Source organism: Cotesia glomerata, linkage group LG10 (assembly GCF_020080835.1).
Source record: "Cotesia glomerata isolate CgM1 linkage group LG10, MPM_Cglom_v2.3, whole genome shotgun sequence".
NCBI lineage: Eukaryota > Metazoa > Arthropoda > Insecta > Hymenoptera > Braconidae > Cotesia > Cotesia glomerata.
In genome coordinates this window covers 13,045,383-13,061,710 of record NC_058167.1, presented here as the reverse complement: position 1 = coordinate 13,061,710, position 16,328 = coordinate 13,045,383, and the positions used below count along the sequence as shown (strand labels likewise).

The window sequence follows — 16,328 nt, the reverse complement described above, 5'->3', positions numbered from 1 at the left end:
TTTTCAGATTTTAATAAGTTTAAAATTGTCACAATAGGAAAATAAATTTCGGGGCAAGGTTAAAGAAATCAATTGCTTTCTGTTAAGATAATATCATTATGATTTGATTGGTTAATTTGAAAGTTTAAGATTTTAAAAGCTATTGTTCCTTCGTAAAGTTACTTTTTTTGAGGTGTGCAATCATGAAATATTCTTACGATTAAATAGTTTTTATTCGAAGGTCATTCATTTAGTGATATTATTTCAGATTAACATTTAGGAAGGCTAATTTTTTTTTATTTTTACGAAAATTATACTTTCAAATTTATAGTCAAAGTTAAAAAAATATTTATTTTTTTAATTAAAAAAAAAGTACTTGAATAAAAATTTTAATTTTTATATTTTTTATTTAAATTCATTATTTTTTTTTTTTATATATCATTGAAGTTAGTAAAAATTTTTTTAAATAATATTATAAAAAATTACAATATTTTCTTACTTCAATATAATTTTTTTATTCTCAAAAATTTTGCTAAAAATTGCAATAATAAAATTATAATTTTTAACTTAAAAAACAATTATTTTAAATTATAAAAAATAAATTTAACACTGTAAAAAACACTGCTTTTTCTTTATACACGGAAATAACAAGATGACACTGGATATCATCCCAGATTATATTGAGTGAAAAAAAATTTCAGATAGTAGATAGTATAATCCAGATTACAATGAGTATAATCCAGATATCACCCAGTATAATCTGGATTTTTTTAACTATTTGAAATTTTTTTTCACCACAGATATCACTGAGTATAATCCGGGATGATATCCAGTATCATCTTGTTCTTTTCGTGTACATTACTGAAGTTAATAAAAATTTTTTAAAATAATATTGTAAAAAATTACAATGTTTTCTTACTTCAATATATTTTTTTATTTTCAAAAATTTTGCCAAAAATTGCAATCACAAAATTACAATTTTCAACTTCAAAAATAATTATTTTGAATTATAAAAAATAAATTTAACACTGTATAATTTAAACCAACATTAAAGTTATTTATTTGAACTTCTGACACAAAATACACAATCATAAAAATGTGCTTACATCAATTAAATAAGACCGTTTAAACAAAAATAAATAAAAATGCTGAAGAAGTTTAACTAAATAAACAACACTGTAAATTAAAAATTACGCAACAGTAATACATGTACAGTACACCTTGGCTTTCAATAAAATTAATCACCTTTATAAATAAAACTGTTAATAGACAATTAATATTGCATATCTGGTATGTTATATGTTACGAAATAGCAGCGATCGCCAGATCGGCTTGCCATAGCCCTGGAGTGTATTCGAGCTCGACGGGATTCTTGCCACCCTCTTACCACCCTCATCAGCACCACACATCCCAATACCACCCTCATCGAGGAAGCTCGCCTCACCACCCCCACGGTAACCACGGTATGCCGTCAGCAATGGGACCACCGCATCACCATCACCACCATCAAACTCAGAGTCTTCAGCATCTCCACTATCGGCAGCCATCGACGTGTAAGTTTTTTTCTTTATTTTCTCTTATCTAAATTTAATATTTATTTTATCTACGCATGAATAAGATTTAACAAGTAAAATTGTTTTAGTCTACTCTTTATTCACCGTTTGTTAGTTTATTTTCTATGTACTGCCTCAACTCAGATCAGACACCGGTTAAATAAAAATAGACCTAAAAAAATAAAAATAATAAAGTTACTTGGTATAAAAGCAACGTTTCGAATAGAAGACTTGTGACCTAAATGTCGTTCGATAGCTGTTACTGTCCTAGATAAATTTTTTTCTAAAAATTACTACTTATTTTTATCCTTTCTTTACTAGACTACGATCAGCAAAAAAAATGGATTTAATCGTGCATCTTTTACAATTTTTTTTATCATTTTTAATTTTTTTCCAAGTTTAATAAATTTAATTAATCTTCATAATTACTTCTCGATAATACGCTGCATAATTTTTATTGAAGTCTTATTTTTCTTAATAATTTATTCAATTTATATAAATGTCAGTCAAGAATTCAGCGCTTAAACAAAATGGCTTCTTTTAATGTAATGCGCGAAATGGCGAAAATAGATGGCGCGTTATTAAGCGCGGGGAAATTTAAAAATTAAGAACAAAATTTTTTTAATTAAATAAAATTAATAATATTATAAATATTAAATTCGTAATAATGCGATAAATAATTTTCTCAATTTAAAGAATAATTAGTCAAGAATTAAGCGCTTAAATAAAATCACAATTTTTTAATGTTGGTAATACGGGAAATGACGTACATAGATGGTGTTAATAAGCGCGCAAAATTTGAAACTTCCAAAAAATTTTTTTTTAATGAATATCAATAAATCTTGTCGTAAAAATTTATTAATAAGTATAAGTCAACTTTTTTATGGCACTTAAATAATTAAAAGAAAATTAACCAAGATAAAGACATTAATAACAATAAGTAATAAGGAGGAAACGGAGCGGTCATATTTTACCAATTGATGTGGTGTAAGTGCGCAGTCGATTTATTTAATTATAAGTAAAGGGTAACAGGTTAGAGGAAATGCCAGCAAAATCCCGAGTTAATTATTTAAATAAAAAAAGCTTTATGTTTATGTTTATGTTTATGTGTATGTATGATAGTTTGACGAATAAGACCGAGTTTAGCTGGCCGAGCCCACTGCTCAGCAATATACAAGTATATAAGTACATAGCTGAGTACTACAGCATAAGCATTACAGACGGTAGTGACGGGATGCCGAGTAAAAGTGTGTCGGATTGTATAATCGAACGTGAATAAGCAAAATGTTGCGCCACGACGATTTGGTAACTTTGAGAGACCCCGCTGCCGCTGTGTTCCCATTGCGGATACTATGCCAACAGATATCACTGCGATGCCGCGCATAATCGCGACACATTACCGTAATCTCCTGCTAACAATGTAATGTCAAGAAATATTACCATCTAATTTATATTTAGTTATTTATTTATTTATTTAATGGATTTAGCTCATCGGAAATCTCTCCTCATTTTTAATTCTAATCATTTCAATTATTAGTTTTTTAAAATTAAAATTTTTCTTCATTCTACCGGAAAATTCTTTATTTTTTTTTTTTATTGACGTTAACATTGAAATTCCATTCGTTAATCTTATTAATCTTATCTTTGAAATAGGAACAAACTAATATAAATAGTGTAATAAAAATAAAATAATATGTAATGTGATAAAAAATACCAGGAAGTAGAACAAAAAATTTAATTACACATTTTACTACGAAATTACGTTTTATTGCTTGCATAGGCCATAGGCCATGTTAAAACTAAATATCCAGAACACTACAATGCGTCATAATTACTAATTACACTTAATTAAAACATTATCTTATGAATTTCCAAATTCGTTTTTTAAATTAGAACCTTATGATAGACTTTTTAATTTTATTTAACAAGTTATATCATTTTTAGCTCGTTTTATTCCTCAATTTTTATGTAATTAAATAAAATTTTGCTATTTTTTTAAATTAATTTGAATTGAATACTAGAAAAAATTTTTTAGTTTAATTTTTCAATTTTTAAATATTAAATTAAAAAATTTTTCTTTGTTTTTTTATTTTATTATTTAACAAGACAAATGAAGGCTTCAATTTAAAAAAAAATGTTTTTATTGATTCAAATTTTTTAAGTAATTATTTATTAAAATTACAATCTAATGAGGTATTTTTTTAAAAAGTAATAATGTTATAAGAAAATTGTATAAAATTGGTAGTGAAGTCTTAAAAATTTCCACCTTTGAATTCCTATTTTCCTTGTAAATTTTACAATTTTTTTGTAAACAATTAAAATTTTGCTATTTTTTTAAATTAATTTGAATTAAATACTAGAAATAATTTTTTAGTTTAATTTTTCAATTTTTAAATATTAAATTTAAAATTTTCTCTTTGTTTTATTATTATACTTATTATTTAACAAGACAAATCAAGGCTTAAATTTAAAAAAAAAATTGTTTTTATTGATTCAAATTTTTTAAATAATTATTTATTAAAATTACAATTTAATAAAGTGTTTTTTTTTAAAAGTAATAATGTTTTAAAAAAAAATTATACAACCCTAAAAAATTATTACACCCTTGGCACTATTCCTATTTTCTTAAAAACAAATATTTATAAAAATAAAAACAAACTTATAAATATTTCCCAACTTTTTTTCCCATTAATAAAAAAAAATTTCCTCGCACAATTAAAAGAAAATTTTTTACTGTATAATAAAAAATTTTTAATTTCCAATCTAACATGATATAAAGAAATAACCCGTGATTATAATTAAATAGTTATGGTTATGCCGTTGCACGGCCTCAGTGTCAACGTTACGAAATGGCCCTGTGGATTTCACTTTTATTACACTACACTTCTCGATATCGTAAGCGGATTCACTGTCTGGTATAACACCGACGCAATACTTGCCCAAGTAAAGTGTTCAAGTGTGTGATGTGATGAATTATAAATTTCATACATATTTTCATGTTATTAATTTATACTTAACTTAATTGCATTAAGAAAAAAAGTAATAATGATCACAATAACAACAACAAAGTTATCTCTTGCTTGTTTCAAGGATTTATATTTAATATTTTAAATAATAAAATAAAATAATATCTTTTACCAGCAGAGAGATTATATTTAAAGAGTTAAGCGTTAAATTTAAAAACCCGCGGTAATTTATAGTCCCAGTTAAACGTAAAGTACCTCAGCGCGAGTGTTAATGAATTTAATTATTAAGATAATAATATATACTTAAACTTAATACCTTGATGATGTTGCGCGGAGATCAAGAACGTTTCGGTTGTCCCAGATCAAGTACTTGCGGATATTTTTAAAAGATTGCCATATAATATACGCAAGACCCACGCACGCAACAATGATATAAGCGAATCTATCTTATACATATACATATTATATATTATTGTCATTATTGTACGTTATTATATATTTAGAATACAGCCGAGAGATATTTTTCGTATCATACTTATACTTGTATTTATGTGCTCAATTATTGATAGTAAGTCTCTGTGTTTGCGGACCCACTATCATTTGTTATTTATTATTTATTTATTGTATATTTATCGTACTCTGAGGATTATTTTTTAAAAAGATTCACAGGACAGCGATGTCGTGACGCAAAACGCCGCGGGTATAAATAAAAATTCTATTCGTCGGCGCTACACTATCGTAGTCTAGGTCTAGGTCGGTTATTAGCGCACAGCCGCCATACACTAGTTGTATATTTATCTCCACCTTATCTCACATCCTTCATTATATTTATATTTATCCATATTTATATTCATATTCATACGCATTTTATTATTAATAAATTTTTTTTGATTTTTATATTTTATATTCAGGAAATTGAAATTTTTTTTTGCAAACATTTATAATAAATAAATTTATATTTATTTTTGTTTTGATTTATTTAATTTATGATTTAAATAAAAATTTTTTGTACTTGTAAAATTACAATATTTAATCTTTTTATTTTAAGAAATAATTATTGAATTTAATAATAAACATATCAAATATTGTTGTTAAGATAAAAACAGAAAAAAATAATAACAGTGAAAAATTAAAAAAATTTCCTTTTACAGATAATAAAATTAAAATTTCTTTTATTTAATAAAAAATAAAAATAAATTTATTTTAAATGACAAAAATAAATACTCTTATTTTACTTTCATTTTATTTACAATTTAATCAATAATAAAGTATAAATAAATTATCACATGATTATTTTAACGCTCCGAATAATTTTTAATTATTCATAAATACTACCAATAAATGAATTTATTAATTTCATGCTTCCTTTGATCACAATTAACATATGTTTCTGAATATAACTAAATTTAAATTCAATCAAAGAGTTCAATTGTGAGTTGATTGAAAAATCTTTCAACTCTAATTGAAATTATAATTTTTTCCATTTAAATTTGTGTAGTAAAAAATATTATTCATTTTCAAACAAAACTAAATTTGTCATAAATAAAAATAAAAATTACGTACTTATTAAATACATTCACTGATAGGATTTGTTTATAATTAAAAATATTTATTATTATTTATTAGAGACCACTTTTTAGTATTAAACAAATATTTTTTAGTATTTAAAATTTCTAAATCTGATATTAATTTATTAAATATTAATAAATCTTTTTAAATGGTTAGAATTATTTGTTAAGGGCTAAAAAGTGGTCTCTAATAAATGATTAGTCAAATATTAAATATTTTTAGCTATAAACAAATTTTTCTATCATTATTTAACTTAAAAAAATAAAATTTCAACTATTTTCGTTCGTAACTCTTTAAAATAATAAATACATCTGCAAATAAAAAAGTTACCTTGAATGTTGAACATACAACTAATATAACAAGTACTGGGAAGAAGTTTTAAAATCTGTGCCGAATATTTTCGAAACTAAGCTGGCAAAATAAAAAAGGCGCAGCAAGTGAAAATAGAATTCGACGACCTTCTCGGTCTTAAATAATAAAAGAGTAAAAAAAGTTGATTTTGTTATTTAGTGCATCCTCACAAGCACCAGTACCAGCAGCGTATCCGATGTCTAAGATAACTTCTTTGTGCGTTATACCTAGAAATAAGCGGTCTTGCTCGTATCCGATAATACATGCTACATACTGCACACACTTAATGTGTGTTGATGCACATACGCGCACATACGTGTTGTGTGTCGGTTGTTGGTGTGCCGGCGACTGGCGCGTGTCCTTCCTGGGTCTCTGCCCCTGTGCCGCTCTACAACTCACGATAGCATTGTGTATTTGCACTCCACATATTATCGCTACACACATGTGTGGATGTTACATATGTAGTGCGACAAGCATACATACATACTGTGGTGTCGTCGGAGAAAAATGCATAGCAAAGCGTTTGAGAGGGACAACGGTTCTCAACTCACACCACTCATATGTACATATGTGTCTCTCATCATATCATGTGTGCTGATATATGTAATGTACATTATATGGTACGGATGATCGATAGTTCTCGATCCGATCGAGAGTGAACGCGGTTTATAATACTAACGGAGAACCGACTGCTATCGGGGAAAAATAAAATTTTAAATAAAAATAATTTCAATCTCAATTGACAGCGACTGGGAATAAAACGAAGCTGTTATTTGTCTCAAGGACTGACGATACTCGTCCCTGTAAGTGTGAATAGAATCAACTTAACCGTCTATTTGCTACATACGCTCCGGAAAAAATTAATCTTCCCGGTGGTAATGGTTTCGTGTACACGCTACACTGTCTTTTATTTGATTAGGGAAAATTTTTTTAAATTTGACCATTTGTAGTTTTTATTTTTGGTTAAATATTTAAGATACGAAAAAATTATTAGATATTTTTTTTGAAGGAAATTTTATTTTATATAAAAAAGGTCCTTACCACACTGATAGGATTTGTTTAGTTAGAAAAATTTATTAATATTTAACAAATCATTTATTAGAGACCATTTTTGAGTCCTTAACAAATATTTCTTAGTATTTAAAAAGATTTATTAATATTTAATAAATGAATATTAGATTTATTAAATACAAACTAATTATTTTAAATACTAAGAAATATTTGTTTAATACTAAAAAGTGGTCTTTATTAATAAATGACTAAAATTACCCGACGTTTAATAATTTTAGATTTTTTTTTTATCAATTAAATTAAGACAAAAAAGACATTTTTACAAAATTGCACGTATAATTTTTAAAATTTTCTACATGTGAAATTTTTTCAATTAATTTTTTTAATAAAAAAAAATTCTAAAAATTTTTAGATGGCTAACTTTATTGTCAGCTCTAATAAATGATTTTTTAACTATTAACAAATATTTTTTGATACAGATAAATCCTTCTATCAGTGCAATTTTAATCTATTTCTGAAAACTTAGTCGGAATTTGAATTTAGTTTCAAATATTTTGGAGCCATCAAAAATTTTATTTGCTAATGTTTAAAATTAAAATTTTGAGCAAAATATTGAAGATATGCTGGAAAAAAATAAGAGACTTTTTATGAAAAATTTAATTTGCTAAAAAAAATTTTGAGCCAGAATTTTAATTTAAAGCCTAGGTTTTACAGATAAAAGAAGAGAAAAATTTTACATTCTATAAATAAAAGTTAATAAATAATATTTACGCTCGTTGTTTTTCTACAATTTATCTTAACTTACCGGTTTATTATTTCTGAAACTCAATAAAAAAACATAAATATATGTACAATTTTTTCCTGAAGAGCGATAAGTAGTTAATGACCGAATTCCTCGACGGCAACGCTGAGTGTCACTTTCCTCATTCCATTATGTGCATCTGAGGCACACATATATACAGCCGGTGTGTGTGAGAACTTCGCGGATGCGGACGCGGAGTAGAGAGAACTACCTACGGGCATACATATACTTGCACATTTATACAAATGTGTGTCTGTGTAACAGAACTAAACGGATTTCGTGCGTTGGCACTTTTGGGCTAGTATCATGTCGAGTACTGGAGAAGCTATACAAAGAAGATCAAAAGCTACTTTTGGACCTAGAAAAAAATTTCAAAAATTTAATTTTTAATCTTACACTTCAAAAAGCTGGAAAAATTTTCTGTTAAAATTAGGAAAAAATTTAATGAGTACCTTTTTGTAGAGAATTCAATTTCTTTTAAGAAACAATTGATCAAAATTAAAAAAAAATTTTTTTTTTAATCTCTAATGGAAAAAAAAAAAATATAAGAAACAATAAAAAAAAATCTGTTTCAAGTGTTGAACTTTAAAAGACTGTAATTCTTCCTGCTAAAATTACAAAAATACTCAATAAGTAATTTTTTGAAGAGAATTAAATTTCCTACAAGTACAAACTATTTAAAATTAAAAAAAAAATTTTCTTCATAAATTTTTCCACAAAAGAAAAAAACTTGAAAAATTTTTTATCAACTTAATTTTTTCAAAATTTTTTATCTTTAAGTTACTTTAAAATAAAAAATAAAAAAATTAAGTATATAATAGTGAAACACCCTGCACACATGACATCTATATCTATATATAAAACGTGAGTGGATAGAAGAGGGAGAGAAGAGTGTACGGGTGAAGTAGTGTAGAGCAGGAGGTATAGACGATGACCTTGTCGCCGGCAATTCACCCCGTCTGCCCGTTCCCCTAACGCCGCACTCCGCTTCACCGGCAAACTCCGCATCAGATCGAATGCTAGGCAGTGGCAACTGCTTCCCACCACTCCCCGTTCCGCAATCGAGAGCTCTCCGTTCAGTCCACGACTCCCAACTAAACCTTTTTTCGAGTTCCGCCCTTGTATTGCTTGCACACCACCCCGCCGTCGGTCGTTAAGATTTACTCTCATTTTTTATTATTTTTTATTTTAATTATATTCGCTTACTTTGTCCCACATCCTCATAGAACATTTGTGTGTTCGTTTCATTATCAGCTTCTGGATATGTGTGTGTAATTTTTTTATTTTAAATATTAACTTAAACTTTGTTTTATCCTCGACTTTTAACCCCGTGCATTTATTTAAAAACCATACTCCCAAGGGCGAATAAAAAATTATAAAATTATTCATTTCCGGTATAATGTATGCTATGTATGCCTGGGGAACGGATCTGCTGGCTGATGGCTGATGCTTTACTTACTTCATGCTATCCACTTTAATTTACTTTACTTTATGTTACTCTTAACCATATTATTATAAATATATATTTATATATTTATAGCACTCGAGCTCTAACTGGCCATACCGTGCTTTCACGGTATTTCCCAACATAAGTTCCGTAATCATTTTTTCAATTTTATTTAAACTGTATAAAAATACACGGATGTATTTTATCATTTTTTCCTTGCCGGAACTTATCAATTTTTTTACAAAAAAAAAATTTTTCTGTCTAAAAAAATTTATGATGAATATATTGAGTTAATAATTTTCTCAAAATTTATATAAATTTTTTTACTTAAAGTTAATAAATTTATTAATGTAAAAATTTATTAAATATTTTTTTCAAAGAAAATTTTTTCTTTTAAAATATTTTTTTTTTCTTTTTATTATTCGTCATTTAAAAAAAAGACTAATGGAAAAATTACATGACTAAAACCTTAAAAATATCAATGAATATTAACAAAAAAAAATTTTTTTTTGTCGTCAATAATATTTTTTAAAATTTACATAAATTCATTCAAAGTGAATTAATATTCAAAATTTTTTTAAATCACAAAAAAGTTTTGGTCTTGAGAAATTTTTTTTTAATGAATGAAGCTATCAAAAGAAAAATACTTTACTAGGAAGTTAAAAATATCAATGAATATTATCAAAACAATAATGTTGAGATAAAAAAAAATTTTTAGTGAGTTAGTAATACATATTGTGTGATGAAAAAAAAAAAAAAAAAAAAAAATCATTAATATTTACAATTTTATCATATCAAAATTCTCAGTACGGTAGTCTAGTTCGTATCTCGGAAACGTGTTAATTTAAGTTATTGCTTATCAAAAAATTATCAGGACCTGATTATTAAATTCACTGATAAATAGAAAAATGCACAAAGCATTCAAAGTAAATAGTTGCAAAAATAAACCAATAGATCAAAAATGAATTATGAATATAAATAATAAAAGAGGTTTTTTGTTTCTTAAAAAAAAATTCTTTCATCATCACACCACATATATTACATATAATCGTGGTACATATATTTGGTTCTGCATATGAGGGACGGTTAACACTTAAGTAGTGCATTATATATTTAGAAACTCGGTGTTGGAGTGTAAGATGCACACATCAGAGGAAAGAAAACTTTGCAGAGGAGTTTAATAAGACTGCTTAATATTAATATAAGGAAGAGTTATTTTTATTTTGTTGTGAATTATAGACGGGAAAAAATAATAATTTTTACGTCTTAAAAAAAAATTATTTTTAACGGTGACGAGTCCGAATTTTTTTATGAACAAGATTAAAAATATGTAAATATTCAAATTATTTTTCTTATAAAATTTAAAAAAAATTCATAGAAATTTCAAAGAAACAAAATTGTAATTTTTTTACTTTTCCGCACCAGTTAATTTTAAAATTGAACCAAAAATTTATAGAGTTAAAATTAAAATCAAAATTTTATTCTTTTTATTAAAATAAATAATATTTTTATTTAAAAAATATTTATGCTAAGTAAAAAAAATCTTTTATAACTTTTACTAATAAATTATCTACTTAACAATTTTTATTTTGCTCCAAAACAATTCAAGTCTTCTTAAAAATTTTTTCATTGTAACAAAAACATTCATCGATTATTTATTATAATTACAATAGCAATAAAACACTTTTAATTAACTTTTCAACACACAATTTTTTCCTTAATAAAATAAAATGTAATAAACTTGTTAAATGCAGTTTGTCACGTAAGGCTCTACCTACTTTCTTTATTCTCTCACTCTCATTAATTACCGACATGCAATTACAAAAAATAAAAACCAAGAGGGCATATTATATATACACAGCATTAAAAAAGTACATAAAATAATAATAATAATAACAATAAAGTTGGGTCAGACTGGAGTGGTGCGACAAACAATGAGAATAGAGGTAAAGAAAAAATAAAATAAATACCGACAATAGAATAGAGCAAAACTAAACGGTGTAGTAAGTGATGGCATGTTCTGGTATAATATAGCGCTCGCGGCATCTCAGTCTGAGTGTGAGTCTGTCTCAGGCGGACCTAGACCTAGACCTAGACAAGGCTCAGACCTAGACCTAGACCTAGACTCGGTGTTATATGTAGACCCATTGAGTTTAGTTTGTCTACTATTATATCTACTATATTAAACACCACACGACAAGTAGTAGGACTAGAAGTAGAAGTAGACGAAGAAGAGTTTTGTCTAGGTGGGGGTATTCCTCTTTGCCTCCACAACACCGTGTGACGTCATCAGTCGCGAGATCTCTGCTAAAGCAGAAGTAACATATATATATTTATATATCTCTTAAGCTAAAAGGAACAAAACCCAGTTGAGATGTTATGTGGATCGTCGCGGCTTATCAACAGAACAGAGACCGAAGAAAGTGAAATCAGTAAAATAAAGATGAAACGAGGAAGACTACGTGCATACGTGCTTTTTTCCTCGTATTTGCTTTTTGTTGTAAAAATAATACCTTGTTTTGCGGGCTTATCACAAATTGCTCGACGTTTGTATCACTATTTTATTTATTGATAATTTTATTTTATTGCTTTCGTGAGCAATTGATTAAAATAAATTCAATAAATATTTTTTTTTTATTGTTAAGTACAACGGTTAATTAGAAAAATTATATAATTAAAGGAAAATTCTAATTTTTGGATGAAATATTGAAGAAAAAAATGTAAAAGATTTTTTTTGTAAAACATTTAGTTTTCTAAAAAAATTTTTTCTATCAATTTTACTCATCATTTTATCAAAATTTTAATTTTTTAATTTTGGAGTAATAAAAAATTTTAGTTTTTAAAGTTCAAAATCAAAATTTTAACTAAAATATTAAAATTAAAGAAAAATAATAAAAAACCTTTTTTAAAGGAAATTAAATCTTCTACAAAAAAGTTTTTTATCAATTTTCCTCTATCTAGTACCATAGTGATTAAAATAAATTCGATAAATACGAAATTTTTATTACTTTTTTGTAGTTAAGAACGGTTAATTAGAGTAATTAAGTAATTAAAGGAACATTTTAATTTTTGGATGAAATATTGAAAAAAAAAATGTAAAATATTTTTTTTTGTAAAAAATTTAATTCTCTAAAAAAATTTGTTTATCAATTTTACTCTTATCACTTTATCAAAATTTTAATTTTTTAATTTTAAATATTTTGGAGTAATAAAAAATTGAAGTTTTTCAAGTTCAGAAAATTTTCATTAAAATATTGAAGTTACAGAAAAATAAGAAACTATTTTTGTAGGAAATTAAATCCTCTACAAAAAATTTTTTTATCAATTTTCCCCTAGTACCATAAAGCCATAAATAAAAATGAAACCAAGAAACATTTTCCTCAATAATTTCTCTATCAGTCCATAAATAAAAAACAACTTGCATCACTATTTTCCATTGAATTTATCAATAAATTATTTTTATAATTGCTGAGTGATGTGAGTAATCGTAATTATTGTCATAATTATTTATACTCGATTATTTGTTATTAAATTACCAATAACAAAAATAAAGAGACAAAAGATAATGGCCGAGATAGAGAACGGGGATTAAAGTGCAAGAGGAAGGTTTAGATGATGAAGGTGCACGACTTGCGGATGGCGGATGCCCGGGAACGGGGATGCGGGTCGTACAACTAAAGCGAGAAAGAATAAGCGCTTTGGTTCTGTTCGTATTGCCGGGATGGGATGGAAGCTACACTATATACTATATACTAACAAGCAGCAGTCCACTGAGACAAAATAAAAGGAAGAAAGAACGGGGATATGTAAGCGTATGGTGCATCAGACTAGTGTAGCAAGAGAGTGAGCAGTTGCGAATCGGCTTAGAGCTGAAGAAAGAGAGAGTTAGAGCAAACGGGGGAGCAACTAAACCGCGAGAGACAAGGACAGAGCTGTTAAGTTAGTCTGTCGGTCAGTGACTGGCTGACTTTCCCGGCGCAGCTGAAGGTCAACTCTCCCCTTCTCTCATCAACCTCCATCTTTATTTCACTCCCTTCCGTCTCCGGCTCTTCTATGCACCGATGTAACGCTATCATGTATAAAATCCTCAAAGTTTCAACGTTTTTGCTAAAACTCTCCATCAAACTCAAATATATCCCCGATTTTTGCAGCACCCGTGTCAATCAACTTATAATTGGTCCTTCTCGGTACTCGCTATTATTATGGACCTTCAATATTTATGTGTATATTGTAAAAAAGTTCCCCGAGACTCCCACCACAATAAAATACATATTTATATTTTATTTTCTCAAAAAATAAACACTCAAGTTATTCTAAGACTTGAGGATAAAGATACCCGCCAATACACACACACAGACGCTCAGACCGCAGACTGGTGAGTTAACTGCTAAATACCCAGCAAAAGCATCCGGGTATTGTCAATATAAATATGCAATCACTTTTTATGTTTTTAAAAGTCAAGACGACTGTTTTAATGATAAGACACTCTGTGAAAAGCAAAAAAACAATTTAATGCCTCATTTTAGATTTTTTTGTCGTTTAATTTTTAGTTTAAGTTACTTCAAAAAGGGTATTTAATAGTTTGCTCAAGCAATTGAATTAAAGAAAACTAGAATTTAAATTTGCGCGCGCCTGACTATAGAGTTTGCATATATTTTCATGCTTATGATATATTCGACCAATCACGTTACGAATAGTTTGCTTACATAATATATTTTCATCTAAATTATAAGAGTGGATTTTGTTTTGACACTTTAAAATAAAAATGTAAGTTTCTTTACCGACTTTGGGGCCGTATTTCCAAAAAAAATCCGCTAGGTGGTGCTTAAGTAGAAACAAAATGGTAGAAAGTCACCATTTTGATTTATAGTGGCCATTTTGTCGAGCATAACATGATAAAATGATAGATAACTGCATTTTTTCGTAGTAAAATGGGTTAAAAAATTTATTATAGATCAAAATTGGTTTCGTTTGATTTTATGGCAGCGTTTGTCACACAGTAAAAAATTTTGCGTCAATGCGACAAAAAATTTTTACGTTCAATATCAACATTTTTTTGTGTTAATTTAACACTTTTCTGTATTAATTTAACACAATAAATGTTAAATTTACACATAAAAGTGTTAAATATTTAACACAAAATTTTTTGACGCAATGACGCAAAATTTTTTACTGTGCACTTTTTAAATTAATTCTGATGACTTTTTAGAACACTAATCTCATGCTAAGAGCAATAAAATTTTCAGAGTTTTAAAATTGAATAAACTCAACATTGAAACAAATAAAAAATAAAATAATCTCAATTTTTTACCACTTTCTCCTGCATTAGTCAACTCAAATTGACAACCGGGCACAAATTATAACTTTTAATTTAAAAAATACATCTTTTTCATATAAATTAAACTGTCTATTACGCGACAGATAATTCAAAGAAAATAACAAAGCTCTCATATAAAATATTTTCATTTATTTCGGAACTTATTGTAATTTTTTTATCCTCAATTCTATTCCGGCAGTCTCTAGAGTTTTTGCGCAGAACCCTTTAAACCCAGATCGAGAATCTTCGCCTTGGTCTGGGCTACAGCAAGATTCTTGGTGTTGGTCTCTTGTTGTCTTGCCGGGAAGATGGGAAGATTGCCCTGTCCCTGGAATCCCCACTACACCTTAGATAATTCTTTCTGGTCTCGGCAGTACAACGTGATCGTCCCAAAGCTTCTCTTGCCTCTTACATCTCCTGCATAGTACATTTATCGACTGGTCGGATGGTTTCCCCTTCTTGTTCTGCTATACTTGTACTTCCGGTCGCGAGGCTAGCGCAAATTCTCGCAAAATAAACGACCGTCAGTCTTCAGTCTTCCTTCTCTTCACCTTCTTCAACCTTGTTTTTTATAATACTTTTTTCCCTTTCCTTTCCTTTCATTTTTTACTTCACTCTTTGCTCTTGTCAGACGTAGAACGTAGACGCCCCAACTTAATGCCACTCACTCTTACTCGTACTCACACTTGCTCTCGTACTTACACACATGTATTTTTAACCTCCTGATTCCATTACGCGTTTCACATTCGCCTAAACTTCCTGTCATGACTGTCAGGAAGAAAGACTACCGGGTAATTGATCCAATGCAGCTTGCAATTGCCCATTATTTTTCTCGATCTTTAACCTTCAAATCATTTATTATTAAATTGCGGGCCTCAAAAAAAATTCTTCATATTTTTTCTCATATTAAATTCCTTTTTTTTATCTTTTTAATTATTAAAAAATAATAAATAACCAGTACTTGAAAGTAAATTTATACTGAAAAAATAAAATTATGAGTCAAATATTGAAGATACAAAACATGTCTTTATACATTTTTTCATATCTCTGATTAATTATCCAGAATTTTAATTTATAAGTTATAAAAATTTTAGAACAAATATATCATTTTTAAAAATTTCAATTTCAATTTCCGACTAAAATATTCAAAATACGAAAAAAAGATGATACTTTTTTTGTAAAAAATTTAATTCTCTATACTAAGAAAAAAAAGTACTACTTTTGACAAAATTTTCTTGTCACAAGAATATATATTCTGATCATTTTCAAGAATATAGGGTAGAAGTACCGTTTGTGGCCATTTATTGTTCAAATAAACGATAGAAATGAATTT

At 27.4% G+C, this 16,328-nt stretch overlaps 1 protein-coding gene across 5 annotated transcripts in view; it reads left to right on the top strand.

Annotated features, from left to right (window-relative positions):
- The window catches only part of LOC123273146 (ecdysone-induced protein 74EF), a 114,092-nt gene that overhangs the window by 92,227 nt on the left and 5,537 nt on the right, over window positions 1-16,328 (top strand). For 4 of the 5 annotated variants that reach the window (XM_044740394.1, XM_044740392.1, XM_044740393.1 and 1 more), the window contains one exon: window positions 1,293-1,532. In XM_044740394.1, the coding sequence (XP_044596329.1) occupies window positions 1,293-1,532 (240 nt within the window). The remainder of the gene's footprint in view (window positions 1-1,292; window positions 1,533-16,328) is intronic. The other variant, XM_044740395.1, reaches the window with a different exon arrangement.